The sequence below is a fragment of the Thamnophis sirtalis genome, unplaced genomic scaffold, assembly GCF_051295495.1.
Source record: "Thamnophis sirtalis isolate CommonGarterSnake01/CBP01778 unplaced genomic scaffold, rThaSir2_p1.2 scaffold_15, whole genome shotgun sequence".
Lineage (NCBI taxonomy): Eukaryota > Metazoa > Chordata > Lepidosauria > Squamata > Natricidae > Thamnophis > Thamnophis sirtalis.
Genome location: NW_028261395.1, coordinates 4,398,147 through 4,418,451, shown reverse-complemented (window position 1 = coordinate 4,418,451; position 20,305 = coordinate 4,398,147). Strand labels below are relative to the sequence as shown.

Here is a 20,305-nt window from a genome sequence, read left to right as displayed (position 1 = left end):
TTCAGCCCTCTCTAAGCGGTTGACAGAGTCGGCATATTGCCCCCAACAACAATCCGGGTCCTCATTTTACCCACCTCGGAAGGATGGAAGGCTGAGTCAACCTTGAGCCGGTGAGATTTGAACAGCCGAACTGCAGAACTGCAGTCAGCTGAAGTAGCCTGCGGTGCTGCATTTAACCACTGCGCCACCTCGGCTCTATGACAGTTGCAATGTCCTGGGGTGGTGTGTGAACATCTTTTGTGATCATCTGGCAAGCAAATGTGTCGCTAACTTAACTGCAGTGATTTACTTAACAGCTGTGCCAGGTAAGGTCGTAAAATGGAGTGAAATTCACTTAACAGCAGAAGTGAGTAGCTCCTGGTTCGGTCAAACTGGTAGTGGTGATGGTGGGAGGCTTCCCCCACCCACCCTGACGTTTCCGCACATGCGCAGAAGCATCGCATGCGCGCACGAGCAAACCAGTAGTAAAATTGGTAGAAACCCACCACTGCTTAACAAGTCTCACTTAGCAACAGAGATTCTGGGGTCAGTCGCGGTCGTAAATCAAGGACTCATTCCACCTTTGGGTAATAGACAAAACATTCCTCAGATTATAGATTGCTAACTAATTTTCAGGATTTAAAAAAAAAAAACCTCAAGCTTGAACCTAGCATCAAAAAAAAAATCAAATACTGATTACAATTTGTAAATTTGAGCCTTAACAGGTCAATAAGAGCATTCAACATTCTCAGGCCACTGTGAGGGTTTTTCTTTCATTAGTCACTCTTGGAAAAAGAGAGAAATCCCCTAGACGGCCGTTTCTTTTGAAAAAGACACTCTACCTTCATAATATCCTGTTTCTCCGGAACCGCACATTGCTGGTAGTCTCGGTGACACGGCAGCTTCTCTACAAACAAACTGGAAAACACACACACAAACACACACAGACACACACATTTATCCCTTTGCAAGCCCGATGAACTAATGCTAATGCTTTTCCACTGAGAAAAACTGCAAAATAGATAAGTGAGGTTAGAAGGAATGTTTTTTTCTTCTTCTTTCATTCACAGGAGCTTTCCGTATCTTCGAAGTTTAAATTAGCAGCGCTGCTACCCCCCGTTTTCCCAAAAATAAGCCCTCCCCGGATAATAAACCCAATCGGGGTTGGGTGCATGCGCTAAAATAATAGCAGTTAGCAATAGCAGTTAGGCTTATATACCGCTTCATAGGGCTTTCAACCCTCTCTAAGCGGTTTACAGAGTCAGCATATTGCCCCCAACAACAATCCGGGTCCTCATTTTACCCACCTCGGAAGGATGGAAGGCTGAGTCAACCTTTGAGCCGGTGAGATTTGAACCGCTGAACTGCTGAACTAGCAGTCAGCTGAAGTGGCCTGCAGTACTGCACTCTACCCACTGCGCCACCTCGGCTCCTTTTAAGCCCTCCCTGAAAATATTGCAACACAGTACTATGCTCACTGCTTCCTGCACCTCAAAAATAATAAGACCTCCCCGAAAATTAGGCCAAGTGCTTATTTCAGGGGTCAAAAGAAAATAAGACCCTGTCTTATTTTCGGGAAACACGGTATTCTATTGTTGGGTCCTTCGGGCTCAAAGACCGCAACGCAATATTCAGAGTTTTGAAGGGATGTTTAGCTATTCTGAAAGTCCATTAGTGTGTGGCCCTCTGAAACTGTTCGGGAAAGGGATCTCTACTCACCCCCCCCACCTCCTTCTAAACACAAAATGGTCACACCAAAGCTTCACTTGGCCATCTGAACAGTTGGAAATGATGAATGGGCAGAAGCCTCTTCCACTTCGGCCAGACAGTAAGTACCAGAAGAGCGTGGCACGACAAAACCGCGGTCCACTAAAGCGCACCCGATTAAAGCGCGTCGCTGATGTCATCAGCAGCGCGACAACAGCGACCGCGGAGAAAAAAGGGCGCTTTAAAAAGCGTTTTGAAAGCAAGCCGATTCACGTTAAGGTAAGGGTTAGGGTTAGGGTTAGGGTTAGGGTTAGGGTTAGGGTTAGGGTTAGGGTTAGGGTTAGGGTTAGGGTTAGGGTTAGGTTAAGGGTTAGGGTTAGGTTTAGGGTTAGGTTAAGCGTTAGGGTTAGGTTTAGGGTTAGGTTAAGGGTTAGCGTTAGGTTTAGCGTTAGGTTAAGGGTTAGGTTTAGGGTTAGGTTAAGGGTTAGGTTTAGGGTTAGGTTAAGGGTTAGGTTAAGGGTTAGGTTTAGGGTTAGGTTAAGGGTTAGGTTTAGGGTTAGGTTAAGGGTTAGCTTTAGGGTTAGGTTAAGGGTTAGGTTTAGGGTTAGGTTAAGGGTTAGGGTTAGGTTTAGCGTTAGGTTAAGGGTTAGGTTTAGGGTTAGGTTAAGGGTTAGGTTTAGGGTTAGGGTTAGGTTTCGGGGGGTTAGGTTTAGGTTTAGGGGTTAATTTTAACTTTAGCGCTCACAGCATGCTTTTTTCATCGCGCTGTGATGACGTCAGGTACCCGGTTTCGTCGAGCGTGCTTTAGTCGACCGCGGTTTTGTGGTGGAACCCCAGAAGAGGCCTTGAATGAATGGGAGATTCATTTCCATGTGAGAGGCACCCTGTGGTATCCCTGCATCTAATGATACAAATCGTGAAGGGCTTCATCAAGGCAAAGTACTGCTCCTTTGAAGGCATAAGCCAAGGTGGTGATGGCATAAGCCAAGCTTGCGATGGTGACCAGAAGGTTGGTAGTTCAAGACCCAAGTGCTGCATAACGGGGTGAGTGCCCGTTCTTGCCCCAGCTCCTTGCCTGTTCTGACCAAGGTTTCCCCAAAAAGCATGAAGCAGATTCCTGGTCCTGACCAAACTAATGTGAATTCCTCTCATTCACATTCAGCGAAGGCCTGGTAAACAGTCTTTCAAAGGTGAATTTATGACCACAGACCTTATCTAGCTTGGAAAGCTGTTATGTAAATATTTTTCCAAAGGCAGTGCTATGCAAGAAAAGACTTGGCAGAGAGTCTCTGAGATTCACGGACAGATCTTCACACTCCTTAAATGAATGAACGAACGAACGAATTGTTTCCTACAAAAGACCATTTCCCTTTTGCTCCTCTTTTGTTTGCTATGGGAGAGGCCATTCACCATCCACCTGTGGCTTTACTTCCAAACTGACCTTGATTTCTTTGCTGTTCTTTTCTTGTGGCAGCTCTGCGCATGCACACACTGGGAACAGGCTCCAGCTGTTCCTCTGCCTCACTGCTGTCTAGCTCCGAAAGCAGCTGAGAACTGTCAGACGGCCTTGGCCCTATCTCTACCTCTGACGCATAGCCCTCGTCAGAGCCTTCCCTAGTCTCCAGGACTGGCGGCAGCCATGGACTAACGGCATGCGATTGCTTCTAAACGGTAAAGGTTCCCTTTGCACATATGTGCTAGTCATGCCCAACTCTAGGGGATGGTGCTCATCTCCATTTCAAAGCCTAAGAGCTAGCACTGTCCGAAGACGCCTCCGTGGTCATGTGGCCGGCGTGACTAAATGCCGAAAGCGCATGGAATGCTGCTACCTTCCCTCCAAAGGTGGTCCCTATTTTTCTACTTGCATTTTTGACGTGCTTTCGAACTGCTAGGTTGGCAGAAGCTGGGACAAGAAAACGGGAGCTCACTCCGTTACGCGGCGTTAGGGATTCGAACCGCCGAACTGCCAACCTTTCTGAAAAGCTCAGCGTCTTATCCATTGAGCCACCACGTCCCCGTAATTGCTTCTGGACGGTTGCAAACCAGTGCTTTCTCTCATGACCTCACCTGTTCCCAAAACCTTTCTGAAATTGAATCCAAGGGACTGCACCGTCCTAATCAGTATATTCCGCTAGTCCTGTACCAAGATTAATAAAATTAGTATAATTTCTAAATTGTGTATTTTCAAACTGATTCTTACGTTATAAATTTATTGTAGAGGACGAAGGCATTCTCAAGATTTCCCTCTTCCAGGTAGACAGAAGCCATGCGCTCCATCTCCACTCCGGATCTGAAGTAGCGTCGGGGTGTGATGTCTTCATTTATTGTGATGTTACAGCCAAGCTTGCTTAAGGCACGGACACGCTCCTCTGGGCTCAAGGAAATATCTGTGTGGTCGGGAATAGCTGCTAATCTTTTCTGTTAAAACAGAGGTCATACACCACATTTTAATTTGACAGGTGACTTTGATTCATGTATGTTCAATATTTCTGATAGACAAAGGAAATTATGGGCTAGATACACCCCACCAGGGATGGGTTTCAACTGGTTCGCGGTGGGGACCGCCGCGAACCGGTTGGTCGGCGAACCCAGAAGTAAGTAACTTCCGGGAACGGCAAAGGGCCCACCCGCCCGCCCGTGCTCCTTACCGGTCTTTGAAGGCTTCTGCGCTTCCACGCAGGCGCATGGCACATACAGCGCCTGCGTGATTCTCCGCGAGCAGCTGGATGGCACATAAAGCACCTGCGCGAGTCTCCGCGAGCAGCTGGAGCATCGCGCAGGCGCTAAGACGCATGAGTGAACTGAGCGCGTGCACGAGGACGCCGCCGGCCCCGTTCCAACCGAACCGGTTGGAACGGGATTAGCAACCCACCCCTGCACCCCACGCTTTTAAGAAGCAGCTTTCATTATGTTTCCACGAAACCCCTGCAAAATGATGACGCTAAACCAAACATCTCCACTGCATTGTATGCATGCATGCACACACACTCATCGAAAAGCACAATTACCTTGACACTTATTGCAACTGACAGGCAACGAAAGTAAGGCCCATTGTGTTGCATTTCCCCATTTTTTTTCCCCTTGTCTTTTGTGTACACTTATGCAAAAGGGTTCATTTTAATCATGAAACTTTTGGCCTCTACATTTAAAATCAGTGTGATTTTTAATTTGACAGGTGACTTTTATTCCTGCATGTTCAATATTTGGTTCCACCACAAAACCGCGAAGCCCTTATCCGCGCCGACATAAGTGCGGAGGCAAATCCGCGCCGTCCGAAGCGCTAAGGAAAACGCAACCCTACCACGATGACATAACCGCGGAGGGCAAATCCGCGCCTCCCAAAGCACTAAACCTAACCCTAAACCTAACCCTAACCCTAACCCTAACCCTAACCCTAAACCTAACCCTAAACCTAACCCTAACCCTAACCCTAAACCTAACCCTAAACCTAACCCTAAACCTAACCCTAACCCTAACCCTAAACCTAGCCCTAAACCTAGCCCTAAACCTAACCCTAACCCTAACCCTAACCCTAACCCTAACCCTAACCCTAACCCTAACCCTAACCCTAACCCTAACCCTAACCCTAAACCTAACCTTAAACCTAACCCTAAACCTAATCCTAACCCTTACCTTAATTTAAATCGGCTTTCTGCCGCCGCGCTGTTTTAAAGCGCCCTTCTGTCGCGGCGCTATTGTCGCGGCGGTGATGACGCGCGGTGATGACATCGCGGCTTTAGCGACGCGGTTTTATCACCGCTAGTTTGACGAGCGCGGTTTTGTCGCGCCACGCAATATTTCTGATAGGCAAATGAAATTATGGGCTAGATACACCCCACGCTTTTAAGAAGCTTTCGTTTTGTTTCCCCCAAACTCCTGCAAAACAAATGATTACGCTAAACCAAACATCTCCACTGCATTGTATGCATGCATGCACGCGCGCACATTCATCGAAAGCACAATTACCTTGACACTTATTGCAACTGACATGCAACCAAAGTGAGTCCCATTGTGTTGTATTTCCTTAGGTTTTTTTTTTTCCCTTTTCGTTTGTGTACACTTACGCAAATGCATTTTAACAATGAACCTTTCGGTCTCTATTTTTAAAATCAATGTGAATTAGTGCTCTATTATTCTCTAATGGAGATGACCATGAGAGAGATTTTAAAAAAAAACAACCATGATTCATGCTAAAAAGCCTAAGGTTAAGAAACTGTTATTGAAAATTTTTAGGGGGGAGGGGGGAGGGGGGATATATAGTATGTGTTAGATTTTAAAGTAACGTGATTGCACTTGTATACTGTTGCTCTTTAATTCCAGTGTAAAAATAGGACAAGCTGAATATATTAATAGATAGTAGAAATACACCGAAGGGAGGAGTAGAGGGATAGAAGAAAGAGGGGTAGAGAGGGTGGGAGAGAGGACTGGAGGGAGGGTGAGAAGGAAGGGAGGGAGTGTATCGGGAGAGAGGTGTGGTAGATTTTAGGATTTTAGGATTTTATTAATATTTATAGGGGGAGGGGAAGTAGGGTAGAGGGGAATGATGGAGGGAAGATGGAAAGTTGGAGGGGGGCGAAAGAAAGGGTGTATGGAGGGTCGAAGAGGTACATTGGGTTTCTATTTTGGGGGGTATTGTTGACAAGAGGAATGGCTGTGTTTATTGTTTAATGTTATATGACCCCGGTTATGCACAGTATATATGTGACTGTACGAAAATGAAAATGGAAAATAAAAACACAATTACATAAATAAAAATAAAAAAAACATTTTCATAGCAATAGCACTTAAGGACATTATGAACCACAAACTGGGACTAACTTAGACACATCTTTACTAGATTTGGGGAATCAGTGCATCCCAGGACATATTTGGATTTGAATAGAATGCTTGTTCTACAAAAGGCCGGCAGATGGGATGCCTGATCAGCAGTTTCCCCCCATATTATAAAGCATTCACCCTTACCAAGGAACTCACAGTGAATGGTTCTTCCATGTTGTGTCAGCAACCCAGCTTATTCTTTTTCTTCTTTCCAATCATGCCATCTAGTCACAAAAGAGAATGGGAAAGCGTATAGAATTCAGTGCAAACAGCAAACAGCATAAATCAGTAGCCACCGGAGAACTTCCGAAGGAATATAAGCAAATGAAATCAAATCCTATCAATTCAGTGTATAACAATAAAGCACAAATATAAATTTTAAAAATTCAGCCCTTAAACAAATCATAATGAAAAATGGATACTGACCCGCTTCTGCGAGCTACAGCTAGAAACCTGGCGATTTTTATAGTGCTTATCTAGATTACGTCTGGCAGAAGGAAGACTGTTATTCCTTGATCAGAGAGATAACAATTTCCTGATAATCAGATTCGTGAATGCCAGATGTCATAGGTGGTACAATGGGCACTGTAATGATACACAGATACTGACTCAACTGCTGTGTCTGAACACACTGACACCTCTAATCTATCTATCTATAAATGGCTCCGTGTGTGTGTGTGTGTGTGTGTGTGTGTGTGCGCGCGCGCGTGCATGTGTTCCACCATAACTCTGGAACGCCTCAAGCAATCTCAACCAAACTTGGTACACACATGACTTACTCTCTGGAAAAAAAACCACTGTGGGGGTTAGACACCGCTAACACCCCTCAGGGTGTGGTGGTGTTCTGTTAAGATTAAGATTAAGATTAAGATTTAGTTTATTTGTATGCCGCCCTTCTCCGGGAGGGACTCAGGGCGGCGAACAACTCAAAGAGGGGAAAAGGGAACATAAAACACAATACACACAATTAAAATAAACAAGAATCATACAACCATACAAGTTCGAGAGGGGAGGGGAACTCATCAACCCCAGGCCTGCCAGCACAGCCAGGTTTTGACGGCTTTCCGGAAGGCCTGGAGAGAGGTGAGGGTCCGAATCTCCGCGGGGAGTTCGTTCCAAAGGGCCGGAGCTGCCACAGAGAAGGCCCTCCCCCGGGTAGTAGCCAGGTGGCATTGGCTGGTGGACGGAACCCGGAGGAGGCCGACCCTGTGTGATCTCACGGGTCTTTGGGAGGTAATTGGCAGCAGGCGGTCTCTCAAGACTGCCTTTGTGCCTTAAAATGGCTTCTACTGTACTGCGCAGTGGAGTTGCCATAGTAACAGCTTCACAGTACTCCACAAGGAGGCTCTCTCTGGTAAGGGGGAAAATCCAACATTAGAAATTATGTTTGGTCCAGACATTTCCCTCCCTCTCCCCCCATAAATAGATATGTCGGCGACGCCGAGTTATCAGCTAGTATTGTAATATTTTCACATAACAAAATTATCAAGATGAGAAAGCAATGGTTATTTGAGGTTGTAGCTAATTTCCTCCACAGTGCCTTATAAGGAATTGGATTGAAGGCTGTCCTTAAATCAATAAAGGCAACATCAAGGGTGCCTTTGGTAGAGCTGGAGTTTTTTTATCGCTAAATTGGGCAAAATTGCACACCGATTCACGGAGGAACATTCTGAATGAAAACCTGCTTGTTCCTAATCTAAAATATTCTAATCTAAACATTTATGATATAAAAATCAAGTATAGACTTACTAATTATTGACAATACTACAACTGGGCAAGATTTTGCCTCCTGTAATTGCCTTTCGAGTATACAGGAAGAAGGACAGAATTACGTCACTCTTTTGAGACTAATAAAAAGTTATGTAAAGGCAATAAAGAGGCCAATCAGTCAGTCATTTTTTTTTCCAGCGACATTGGCAAAATCATATCTTTACATCGAGCTCAGGGGTGGGTTTCAACCGGTTCGCGGCGGTCCCCGCGAACTGGTTGTTCGGCGAACCCGGAAGTAAGTAACTTCCGGGAACGGTGAAGGACGCACCTGCCCGCCCGTGCTCCTTACCCGGTTTTGACGAGTTCTGCGCTTCCACACATGCGCAGGATGCATACAGCGCCTGCGCGATCCTCCAGGAGCAGCTGGAGCATCGCACAGATGCTAGTACGCATGCGTGCACCGCGCGCGTGCACGAGGTCGCCGCCGGCCCCGTTCCAACCAAACCGGTTGGAACGGGGCGAGAAACCCACCCCTGATCGAGCTGTGCCACTTCACAATCAATTGCTTTTTGGGATTTCCGATTGTCAAACCAGGGGCCAAGTGGGATAGGGATCAGATAAAGGAGACTCAAGAGGATCATCAATAAAGGAACACTACGTTGCCAAAATATCTCACCCAGGATTCCTCAACAGCTCTGGGTTGAGTTTCAGGAGGTTACCCCCGGGGATGTGGACAAGGCCATGAGAGCTGTGAGTTCCTCCACCTGTGCTTTGGATCCGTGTCCCTCATGGCTGGTTTCTAACTGCAGTGAGGTGACACGAGGCTGGATCCAGGCGGTTGTAACCGCCTCCCTTCGGGAGGGGAACTTCCCCGCCGCACTGAAGGCGGCGGTGGTGAGACCCCTCCTGAAGAAGTCATCCCTAGATCCAGCTGTCCTTAATAACTACCGCCCGGTCTCCAACCTCCCCTTTCTGGGGAAGGTTGTTGAGAAGGTGGTGGCCTTCCAGCTCCAACGGTCCTTGGAGGAAGCAGACTATCTAGACCCTTTCCAGTCAGGCTTCAGACCCGGTTACAGCACTGAAACCGCCTTGGTCGCATTGATGGATGATCTCTGGAGAGCCAGAGATGAAGGACATCCCTCCATCCTGGTCCTCCTTGACCTCTCAGCGGCTTTCGATACCATCGACCATGGTATCCTTCTGCGAAGACTGCGGGAGGTGGGAGTGGGAGGCACCGTGTTACGGTGGTTCTCCTCCTACCTCTCGGACAGGTCGCAGTCGGTGTTAGTGGGAGGGCAGAGATCGTCCCCAAGGCCCCTAAAATATGGGGTGCCGCAGGGTTCGGTCTTATCCCCCCTACTATTTAACATTTACATGAAACCGCTGGGAGAGATCATCCGTAGGCACGGGATTAGATACCATCAATATGCGGACGATACTCAATTGTATCTGTCCGCCCCGTGCCAAATCAATGAAGCGGTTGACGTAATGGACCGGGGACTCGAAGCCGTCATGGACTGGATGAGGATTAACAAGCTTGTGCTCAACCCAGAAAAGACCGAGTGGCTGTTGTGTTTTCCTCCCAAAAATTCGGCTATTAATCCAACACTCAGGCTGGGGGGTCAAATTTTACACCCCTCAGAGAGGGTTCGCAACTTGGGAGTCCTCCTGGATCCACAGCTGTCATTCGACCATCATATAGCGGCTGTGACCAGGGGGGCATTCGCCCAGGTACGCCTGGTGCGCCAGTTGCGACCCTACCTGAACCGGGAAGCTCTCACAACAGTCACTCGGGCCCTCGTGATCTCTAGGCTGGAATACTGCAATGTGCTCTACATGGGGCTGCCCTTGAGGAACATCCGGCGACTTCAGCTAGTACAGAACGCGGCCGCGCGAGTGATCGCGGGTGCACCCCGATTCACCCGCATTACACCTATCCTCCGCGAGCTGCGCTGGCTACCTGTCGATCTCCGGATGCGCTTCAAGGTGCTATTGACCACCCATAAAGCCCTACATGGCAGTGGATCTGGATACTTGAGAGACCGCCTTCTGCCAATTACCTCCCTACGGCCTATAAGATCTCATAGGTTAGGCCTCCTCCGCATTCCATCGGCCAGCCAATGCCGGCTGGCAACCACAAGGAGGAGGGCCTTCTCAGTAGCGGCCCCGACCCTTTGGAACGAGCTCCCCGTAGAGATCCGTACCCTCACCACCGTCCAGGCCTTCCGCACAGCCTTGAAGAACTGGCTCGCCCGTCAGGCCTGGGGATAAGGACCATTACCCCGCCCGAATGTTGTATGCATGTTGCGTATTATTTTATTATGTGTTGTTGTCTTAGTATTGTATTGTATTGTATTCCCCTCTCCCTGGTTTCTGTGAGCCGCCCTGAGTCCCCTCAGGGAAAAGGGCGGCCTACAAATAAAGTCAAACTGAAACTGAAACTGATTCCAAACAGATTACGTCGTTTGCACTGGAACTAGGTATATCTGAATGCAAGACTAAGATGCCAGAACAGATGATCATCTTAATTTGTTACTAGTCAGATGCAAACTAACAAGAGTTGGAAGGGACGGGACCTTGCAGGTCATCTAGTCCAACCCCCTGCTCAAGCAGGAGACCCTACATCATATCTGACAGATGGCAGGCCAGTCTCTTCTTGAAATCTTCCAGGGATGGAGCTCCCACAACTTCTGAAGGCAACTTCTCTTCCATTAGTTGATTGCTCTCACAGTCAGAAGATTTCTCCTTATTTCCAGGTTGAATCTATCTCCTTGCTCCGTTTCCATCCATTATTCCTCATATGGCCTTGAGGTGCTGTGCGGGAGCACTGTCATTTCACTAGTGAATCTTTTTTTCCCCCTTCCAGAAGCTTTTTTAAAAATTATTTTCGTTTCCTTTTTTTAAGTAAATGAACAATTTTACAAGAGGGAGAATTGTGATAAAACGGTGTTTTTACAGACTGAAATTACCATAGTCTTGGTTTGAATATACAGTAATTCTTATCAAACCAAGGTTTGGGCTGTGAGGTTTTAGTAGAAAACTGTAACTCTATATAGCTACAATTCATAGTAAAGCCAGTGAGATGCGTGCATCATGCACGTATACTCACGTGCATGTGGGTGACGCCTGGGCCGTTCCAACCATACCAATTGGAACAGAATCCGGAACCCATCACTGAGCCACTGATCGGGAGGGAATGGGGATTTTGCAGTATTCTTCCCCTGGAGTGGGGAGGGAATGGGGATTTTGCAGTAACCTTCCCCTGGAGTGGGGAGGGAATGGGGATTTTGCAGTATCCTTCCCCTGGAGTGGGGAGGGAATGGAGATTTTGCAGTATCCTTCCCCTGGAGTGGGGAGGGAATGGAGATTTTGCAGTATCCTTCCCCTGGAGTGGGGAGGGAATGGGGATTTTGCAGTATCCTTCCCCTGGAGTGGGGAGGGAATGGGGATTTTGCAGTATCCTTCACCTGGAATGGGGAGGGAATGGGGATTTTACAATATCTTTCCCCTGCTACGCCCACCAAGCCACACCCACAGAACCAGTAGTAAAAAATGTTGAACCCCATCACTGGCCAGTACTGGAATAGTTCAGATTTATTTATTTTTCATGTTTCTAGACTGCCCATCACTCTCAAGGAGGGCCTCTTAATGATTACTATTCAGGCCGAACAATTAATTGTGTGCCTTAATAACCTTCCAAGATTTTTGGAGGGTAGAGGGATGAGTGTGAGGGGTTAAAATAAAAATCATATTGCACTGTACAGTATTAAGTCATGTATTTTCATTTGAAATAATGTTTTAATACGGTGTCCCTGCGTGTTGTTGTTGGTTTGTTTTTTAACTTCTGTGAAGACACTGAAGATGATTTATTTTATGGAGTCTTTAGAGTTATATCCCATCCTTTTCTCCAGAAATTCAAGATGGCATATGTCACATTCTCTTTCTTCACGATCTCCTCTTAACAGCCCTGTGAGATAAGTTGGACTGTCAAGAATGATCAGCCCAGTCACTCAATGAACTTATTTTGGTGAGGGTGACCTGCATTCGAACTCAAAACTTTAACCACAAGGCACATATGCCTATGTTGTTAGCTAATAGTACTTGGGCACTGGACAGGAAGGCCTGGAGGAACGTTGTCCATGGGGTCGCGATGGGTGGGACACGACTTTGCAACTAACAACAACAACTTGGGCAGTAACACAATCCATAACGTTTTGGAAGAAGCATTACAGTGGAAGATGGATTTTTATCATTTTCGACAGAATCTAAGTCTAATACTTCATTTAATCTGTCAACCAAGCCCTTTTAATTTCATTAAATTGACAATGAACACAGTTTTCGAAAAATAAGGCAAGGTACTGTATAGGCAACTTCTGTACCAATATGATTTACTTATTTTTTTTATCATCCTTCCTCCCAACAGTTCCAGCGCGGTTGACATAATCTTTTTCTTAATCATAAGACATCTGTATAAATCATCAATTATTAAAAAAACACAAGTAACAATTAGTGTCATTCTGCCCTCACAAAGCTAACATTCTATTCAATGCTGTCACTGTGTACCATCTTCCTCCAAAAATAGTACAAATATGAAACATACATAAACCAAATAATTGAAGATTGGGTGGGGGGGGAGAGAGCTGACCAGGTTTGACCTGCATCTCTCTCATGAAAAATTCAGTATTTACTCCATCGTTTTTAATAGGGTTGGGGTTGATATAGCTTCCAATGACATCGTAGCAGGTTCTACCTTTGAGGTTCAGCATCAAACTTGGAAGAGCTGCAGATTTTAATGCCACGTGTTGGAAATGCTGTGATTAAGCACTGTGCATTTTAAAATGGGAAAATTATGCTTTCGTTTTGAACAGAAGTTATGCTGGTTTTGAGTTCTGGTTTGAACCAGCATAACTTCTGTTCAAAACAAAAGTTTAACTGTTTAACTGTTTATTTCATTTGTATGCCGCCCTTTTCCCCCGAGGGGGACTCAGGGCGGCTCACAACTCAAAAACAAGGGAAGGGGGGATACAAACAATTTGACAACAACACAAAACAATACATAATTTAAAAGCACAACAATCATACCATTCGAGATAGGGGCACGGTTCTTTAGCCCCAGGCCTGTCGGAACAGCCAGGTTTTAAGGGCTTTGCGGAAGGCCTGGAGGGTGGTGAGGGTGCGAATCTCCACGGGGAGTTCGTTCCAGAGGGTCGGAGCAGCCACAGAGAAGGCTCTCCTCCGGGTAGTCGCCAGTCGACACTGGCCGGCGGATGGAATTCGGAGGAGGCCTAGTCTGTGGGATCTAATCGGTCTGGTGGAGGTAATTGGCAGCAGGCGGTCTCTCAAGTACCCAGGTCCAATACCATGAAGGGCTTTATAAGTGACGACTAGCGCCTTGAAGCGTATTCGGAGACCAATAGGCAGCCAGTGCAGCTCGCGGAGGATAGGTGTTACGTGGGTGAACCGAGGTTTCTACCTTGTTTCCTCAAAAATAAGACTTTCCCAGATAATAAGCCCAATCAAGCTTTTGAGCGCATGCACTAAAAATAAGCCCTCCCCAAAAAATAAGCCCTCCCCAAAAATATTGCAACACAGCAGCAGCCATGAAGTGACTACGCTCTCCGCCTCCTGTGTCTCAAAAATAATAACACCTCCCCAAAAATAAGGCCAAGCTCTTATTTCAGGGGTAAAAAGAATTTTCGGGGAAACATGGCAGATAATACTTTTCCCATTTTAAAATGCACAGCACTTAAACATAGCATTTCCAACATATGCCACAATACATTAAAAAACCTATATAACTTATCTGATTTTATTCCCTATGAAAAAAAAGCATATGCATTCTACTACCGGGTGACATGCGAAAATTATCCTGTTCTGCTTTCATGATTGCAATCTTGTGAATTAAATTAGTGAATAAATAACTAATTTAACATCAAGGAGTATATTTCATGGCAGAACAAGAATCCGAACACTGAATGGCCTGATCAATAACTAATTTCACCCAAATATTCAATGCTGTTTTTTTTAACTTACCTTTGTGACTCCCAGGAAGTAACTGCCCGCCCAAAAGTTATTATTTTATTTTTCAATTACCGATTACTTTTACGAAACCATTAGACGTCACTAGTTTCTGACACTGCAGGCAATTTGATGAGCCATATTTAAAAGGTGGAAGCGCCCCAATATACAGGATGTACAGAAGCAAGCTATTTATGCATTGAGATTCATTTCTGCATATATTTAGCCAATCACCGTTGGTTTTATAACTGTTTGTTCAGGCAGGCTGAGAAGCACAATTCCACTTCCTCTAAGCAGTGAAAAACAGAAAGTAGAAGATAAGAGTTTTAGACCCCAAAGGAACAATTAGTGTTTTGTACAGTTGTATGAATCCCCGGAGGGATTAATTTCTACTTTCAATTAGAAAATGGATTCAATCCAGGCAAAGGGAATTGAAGATGCAACTCTTCAAGCCAGAGAGAGCAGACGAAGATAGTGTGTGACTGTCACAAGTGTGGAAACACTATTAGTAATATCACAACTATCAGCAACGGCTTCAACTGCTAGTAACACCCATGACTATCAGCTCTGAACTTAGCAAATGGAAATATAAGTTCCATATAGAGCCAAGGTGGCGCAGTGGTTAAATGCAGCACTGCAGGCTGCTTCAGCTGACTGCAGTTCTGCAGTTCGGCTCTTCAAATCTCACCGGCTCAAGGTTGATTCAGCCTTCCATCCTTCCGAGGTGGGTAAAATGAGGACCCGGATTGTTGTTGGGGGCAATATGCTGACTCTGTAAACCGCTTAGAGAGAGCTGAAAGCCCTATGAAGCGGTATATAAGTCTAACTGCTATTGCTATATTACTTTCCCCAGCCTGTTTATTACATGCTGGCTATTTCATTAGATGCACTAAGACAGGAGTGTCGAACTCGATTTCATTGAGGGACACATCAGGGTTCGGTTTGCCCTCAGGGGGCCAGGTTAGGTATGGCCAGCTCAATGTTACTCATGTCAGGGGTCCCTGTGGAGGCCCTAGCACCTTGCCAGCGAAAATGAGCTCCTGAGCTCCGTCTCCAGCTGTGACGGCCTCCTGCCAGCGAAAACGGAGTTCAGTGGGCCGCTTCTGCTGTTTCAAGGCCAGCTCCATGGGTCAGGTCTAAACACCCTATGGGTTGGATCCAGAGGTGGGTTCCTACCAGTTCGCACCTATTCGGTAGAACCGGTTCGTCAAATCTTCCGAACGGGTTAGAAGAGGTTCCACCAGTGGACCCGGAAAGCAGGCCACACCTACAGAAGAGGTTCCAAAAAATTTTGAAACCCACCACTGGTCCTTGGATAGGATTATTCCACACTATCATGCTCCTATTTATAAAACTCAGGGCCTCTGTGAAAGGTAAGGATGACGACTGCGTTTGTGGTGCAATCAGAACATTGCGTGTGTTGAAGTTGTTTTAACGCAAACCAAAGATGCCTTTTAAAATACAAGTTTACATCCTATTCTTATGCATGCCCAGTGCTGTGTGTGAGGTCATTTAAGGTGGTTCTGACAAGTGTCGTCAACATCTTCATATCCGGTCACATGAGCGGCAAGCCACTCCCATCCGGTCACATGGGCGGCAAGCCACTCCCACAAAGGAGGCCACACCCACAGAGTAGGTTCGAACAATTTTTGAAACCCACCACTGCTACACAGTTACTAAATCTGCATTGACTTCGTGGCACATAATCAACCCAAGCAATATGATCGATTGCGGTTTTTCTCTTCCTTTTTGATCTTTGAGTCGGTTGTGATTCCTGGCTGTTTTGATTCTTGCCTAGTCTGCAGTTTTCTTGTAAGTGATGTGCCATTTCCTCCTTCCTAGTGAGTGACAGGCCCAAGGTTATCCAGCTGGAGGAGGAACAAGAACGCTCCAGGTTTTTAACCAGATGCCTTAACCATTATACCATATAGCCGTGATGGCGAGCCTATGGCACATGTGCCAGAGGTGGCACACAGAGCCCTCTCTGGGGGTATGTGCACTGTTGCCAGCTGCCCTTCGGGTTTCGTCACATGTATGTGCGCTGGACAGCTGCTCTCACTAGCTGGTCTTCATATGAAGATCAGCTGTGCAGCGTTCATACACACACCAGAACCCAGAATGGAGCAGCTGGTTGCATGTGTGCCAGAACAGCTGTCTGGCACACCTGCACGTCACACAACTCGCAAGAGCAGCTGGCCGCCCCACGCATGAGCACTGGCCAGCTGCTCTTTTCTGGGTTCTAGCGCTCCAGTGCTCGCACACACGCTCCAGTTTCGGCACTCGGTGCCGAAAAGGTTAGCCGCCACTGCCATATAGGAATTGAATTGAATTGAATTTATTATATTTCTATGCCGCCCTTTTCCCCGAAGGGGACTCAGGGCGGCTCACAACCCAAGTCAAGGGGGGTGGTGGTACAAATAAGGAATAAAAAAGACGAACAGAACAATACACAATTTAAAAGCACACAACAACCATACCATTCGAGGGGGGACAAAAGCTCATTAGCCCCAGGCCTGTCAGAACAGCCAGGTTTTAAGGGCTTTGCGGAAGGCCTGGAGGGTGGTGAGGGTTCGAATCTCCACGGGGAGCTCGTTCCAGAGGGTAGGAGCAGCCACAGAGAAGGCTCTCCTCCGGGTAGTCGCCAGTCGGCATTGGCCGGCGAATGGAATTCGGAGGAGGCCTAATCTGTGGGATCTAATCGGTCTATTGGAGGTAATTGGCAGCAGGCGGTCTCTCAAGTACCTAGGCTCTTCGTATGGATATTTTTTTACATGTACTGTATATTTTTTGCCTGATTTGGGAAAGTTGGGGAGGATACCACTCAGAGTCATTCATGACTGACAGAGTTTATAAGCCCAAGAAAATTAAGAGATAAATTTAAAATAAAGAAATCGGACTTTCTTTATAGTATTTCTCCAACCTGGCAACTTCCAGAGGATGGGATTGTCAATTCACTGGACTGCTCAATTGGCACAGCCATTGCTGTCCTCATCACTGGAATAGCAACAGCAGTTCGACTTATATACCGCTTCATAGGGCTTTCAGCCCTCTCTAAGCGGTTTACAGAGTCAGCATATCGCCCCCCACAGTCTGAGTCCTCATTTTACCCACCTCGGAAGGATGGAAGGCTGAGTCAACCTTTGAGCCGGTGAGATTTGAACCGCCGAACTGCAGCTGAAGTGGCTGCAGTACTGCACTCTAACCGCTGCGCCACCTCGGCTCTTTCATTGTAGAAGTGCTACAATAGGTTAAAAAATGGCTATAAGGCTGCTTGGTGATGAACCAAATTAATGATACGCCAACCTCTTACCCTGATGTCGCCAGGATTTCATCTCCATCCGGAAAAGAAATTTAGAGAGAAACCAACCAGTTTATTTTAAAATGTAAAGGCCGAAGGCAATGCACTGGGTAAAATTGGCTTTATGCATCTAATATAACCAATGCAAAATATGTATATCTAAAATGTACCGCTTTTATGATTAAAATTGAGCTTTGCTTGTTTATTAAAAGCATATGCCTGGCATTATCCTCTGTACTGTGATCTTATGATCCTGAATTGCTGAAGTGTTCCAAGATGATTCAGATTTAATCCAGTCCTAGTCATATCAGTCATGTTAGAGATTATATGAAAGGTTAGCCATCACTGCCATATAGGAAGGTGGGAAAGGATACCACTCAGAGTCATTCATGACTGATGTAGTTTATAAGCACAAGAAAATTAAGAGATAAATTATACTGGATCCAGTATAGAAATGGCAAACCTTTCTTTAGGTGTAATGTGATATAACAACATTTCTATTTCATTAAAATATATTATTTCAAGAGAAAAACATGGTCTGTTCAAAATCTTAGGAGGACAAACTAGGCCAGCCTCGCAGACCAGCATTTTCCAACCAGGAAGCATCCAGATGTATTTCAAAGCATTCCAGCAGTTTGAGTTCCAATACACCTGGCGGATTTACAAGGAAGGATGGACACCATTCAAGACAATGAAACTGCCTGAAAGTTCTGTTCTGTTTTCTTGATAATGTGATTTCTATGTATCACTTTGAATCACCTATGATAAAAACAGGGCAAGAATAATTGCTAAGACAGAGTTTCATCTTTAGGACGTTGAACCTGAATGGAAATAGAATACGGCTTCAATTCTACCAAAACATCAAGTCAACTTAAATTATGAAATGTTCTGCCCCATCTCTCTCTCTCTCTCCCCCTCCCTCCCTCCCCCTCCCTATCTATCTATCTATCTATCTATCTATCTATCTATCTATCTATCTATCTATCTATCTATCTATCATCTATCTATCTATCTATCTATTTATCATCTATCTATCTATCTATCATCTATCTATCTATCTATCATCTATCTATCTATCATCTATCTATCTATCTATCTATCTATCTATCTATCTATCTCTATCTCTATAGCTATCTGTCTATCTATCTATCTACCTACCTACCTACCTACCTACCTACCTACCTACCTATCTACCTACCTACCTATCTCTATCTATCTACCTACCTACCTACCTACCTACCTACCTACCTATCTATCTATCTCTATCTATCTATCATCTATCTATCTATCTATCTATCTATCTATCTATCTATCTATCTATCATCTATCATCTATCATCTATCTATCTATCTATCTATCATCTATCTATCTATCTATCTATCTATCTATCTATCTCTATCTCTATCTCTCTATCTATCTCTTTCTATCCATCTGTCTGTCTGTCTGCCTGTCTGTCTGTCTACCTACCCGTCCATCCATCCATCCATCCATCCATCCATCCATCCATCCATCCATCCATCCAATTTATGGTTATCCGTTTCCAAACAGGGCCTTCCAAGTCAATTATTGGCCCTGGATCTTCACAACGTTGCTTTTACACATTACCCCGACATCCTTTTGCTCTGACAGGCATCCTATTGCGTTCAAAGGCAGCCCATGGTGTGTGTGTGTGTGTGTGTGTGTGTGTGTGTGTGTGTGTGTGTGTGTGTGTGTGTGTGTTTTAAACCCCCCACACACCTCGCGATCAATACACGCAAAATTGCTGAGGGCAGGCAAAGAGGAAAGCCGCAGTCCTGGAAGCGAGGAAGGAACTCAAAAAGGAGAGGCGCGGTAACCACGCTCGAGTCGCAGGCACCCCCTGCTTTGCTAGCACAAGAAATCGTAGCAATTGCATTCCCCCCCCCCCGGGTAGTGGGAGGTGGAGGTTGGATATACACCCCCGTGGGACAACTACTAAAGCCAGCGGCCGGTGCCGTTGTGGGTGATGAGGAGAAGGAGGAGGAGGAGGAGGGATGTTAAGACAAACCACAACGGCAACCGACCGCTTGCTCTCTCTCTCCATATGCCCTTGTCGCTATGAATAATCGCTGCACCAATTTTCCGCAATTGAGGAAGCTTGGGGGGGGGGGCAGAGAGAGAGAGAGAGAGAGAGAGAGAGAGAGAGAGAGAGAGAGAGAGAGAGAGAGAGAGAGAGAGAGAGAGAGCAGTTCTGCAGCCGTAGAAGCCCACTGTATCCCCCCACCCCCATAAACGCCACCCTCGTAAGCCCTTGGCAGCCCAAGTGCTACAAACGCTACCCGGTCTACTCTGCTAGGCGAGGCGAGCGGACGGGCAACAGAGACCACCGCCTCGGCTGCAACGCGCAACGCGCCCGCGGGTCTCCCTCCTCCACCCACCGCCCTCCGCTGCCGCTCTCCTCCTTTTGCCTTCCCTCCCCGGCGGCATCTCCGCTCGGCGAAGCCTTCCCGACGCCGCCACCCCTTCCCGGGAAAAGAGCCACAAAGGCGGCGGGCGGCGCCCTTGGAGGCTCGCTTACCCTGCTGCGCCGTTGCGCCGGGGCGGCCGGATCCTTCTTTCTCCTTTGCCCGCCCGGAGGAGGCAGCCCGCCGCGCTCTCTTCCCCAGGGAGAGAGGCCGAGGCCGGCCCAGCACAGCTGCACAGTGGGCTCGCTTCCTCCCCAAGCCGCTGGGTAGACCGGGGGGAGCGCAGATTCCTCTCTCACGCGTCCTGGGAGGGTCTCGCCGAGGACGGAGGAGAAGCCCCCATGTCTTCCCC

The 20,305-nt window shown here is 46.6% G+C and overlaps 1 protein-coding gene across 4 annotated transcripts in view; it reads right to left on the bottom strand.

The window, feature by feature from the left end:
- The window catches only part of STAMBPL1 (STAM binding protein like 1), a 41,376-nt gene extending 21,289 nt beyond the window's left edge, over nt 1-20,087 (bottom strand). For 3 of the 4 annotated variants that reach the window (XM_087701931.1, XM_087701933.1, XM_087701934.1), the window contains exons 1-4: nt 20,067-20,087; nt 6,649-6,728; nt 3,887-4,104; nt 822-897 (exon numbers count right to left, since the gene is read on the bottom strand). In XM_087701931.1, the coding sequence (XP_087558057.1) occupies nt 822-897; nt 3,887-4,104; nt 6,649-6,678 (324 nt within the window). In that variant the 5' untranslated portion in view covers nt 6,679-6,728; nt 20,067-20,087. The remainder of the gene's footprint in view (nt 1-821; nt 898-3,886; nt 4,105-6,648; nt 6,729-20,066) is intronic. The other variant, XM_087701932.1, reaches the window with a different exon arrangement.
- Between the last annotated feature and the right edge of the window lie 218 nt (nt 20,088-20,305).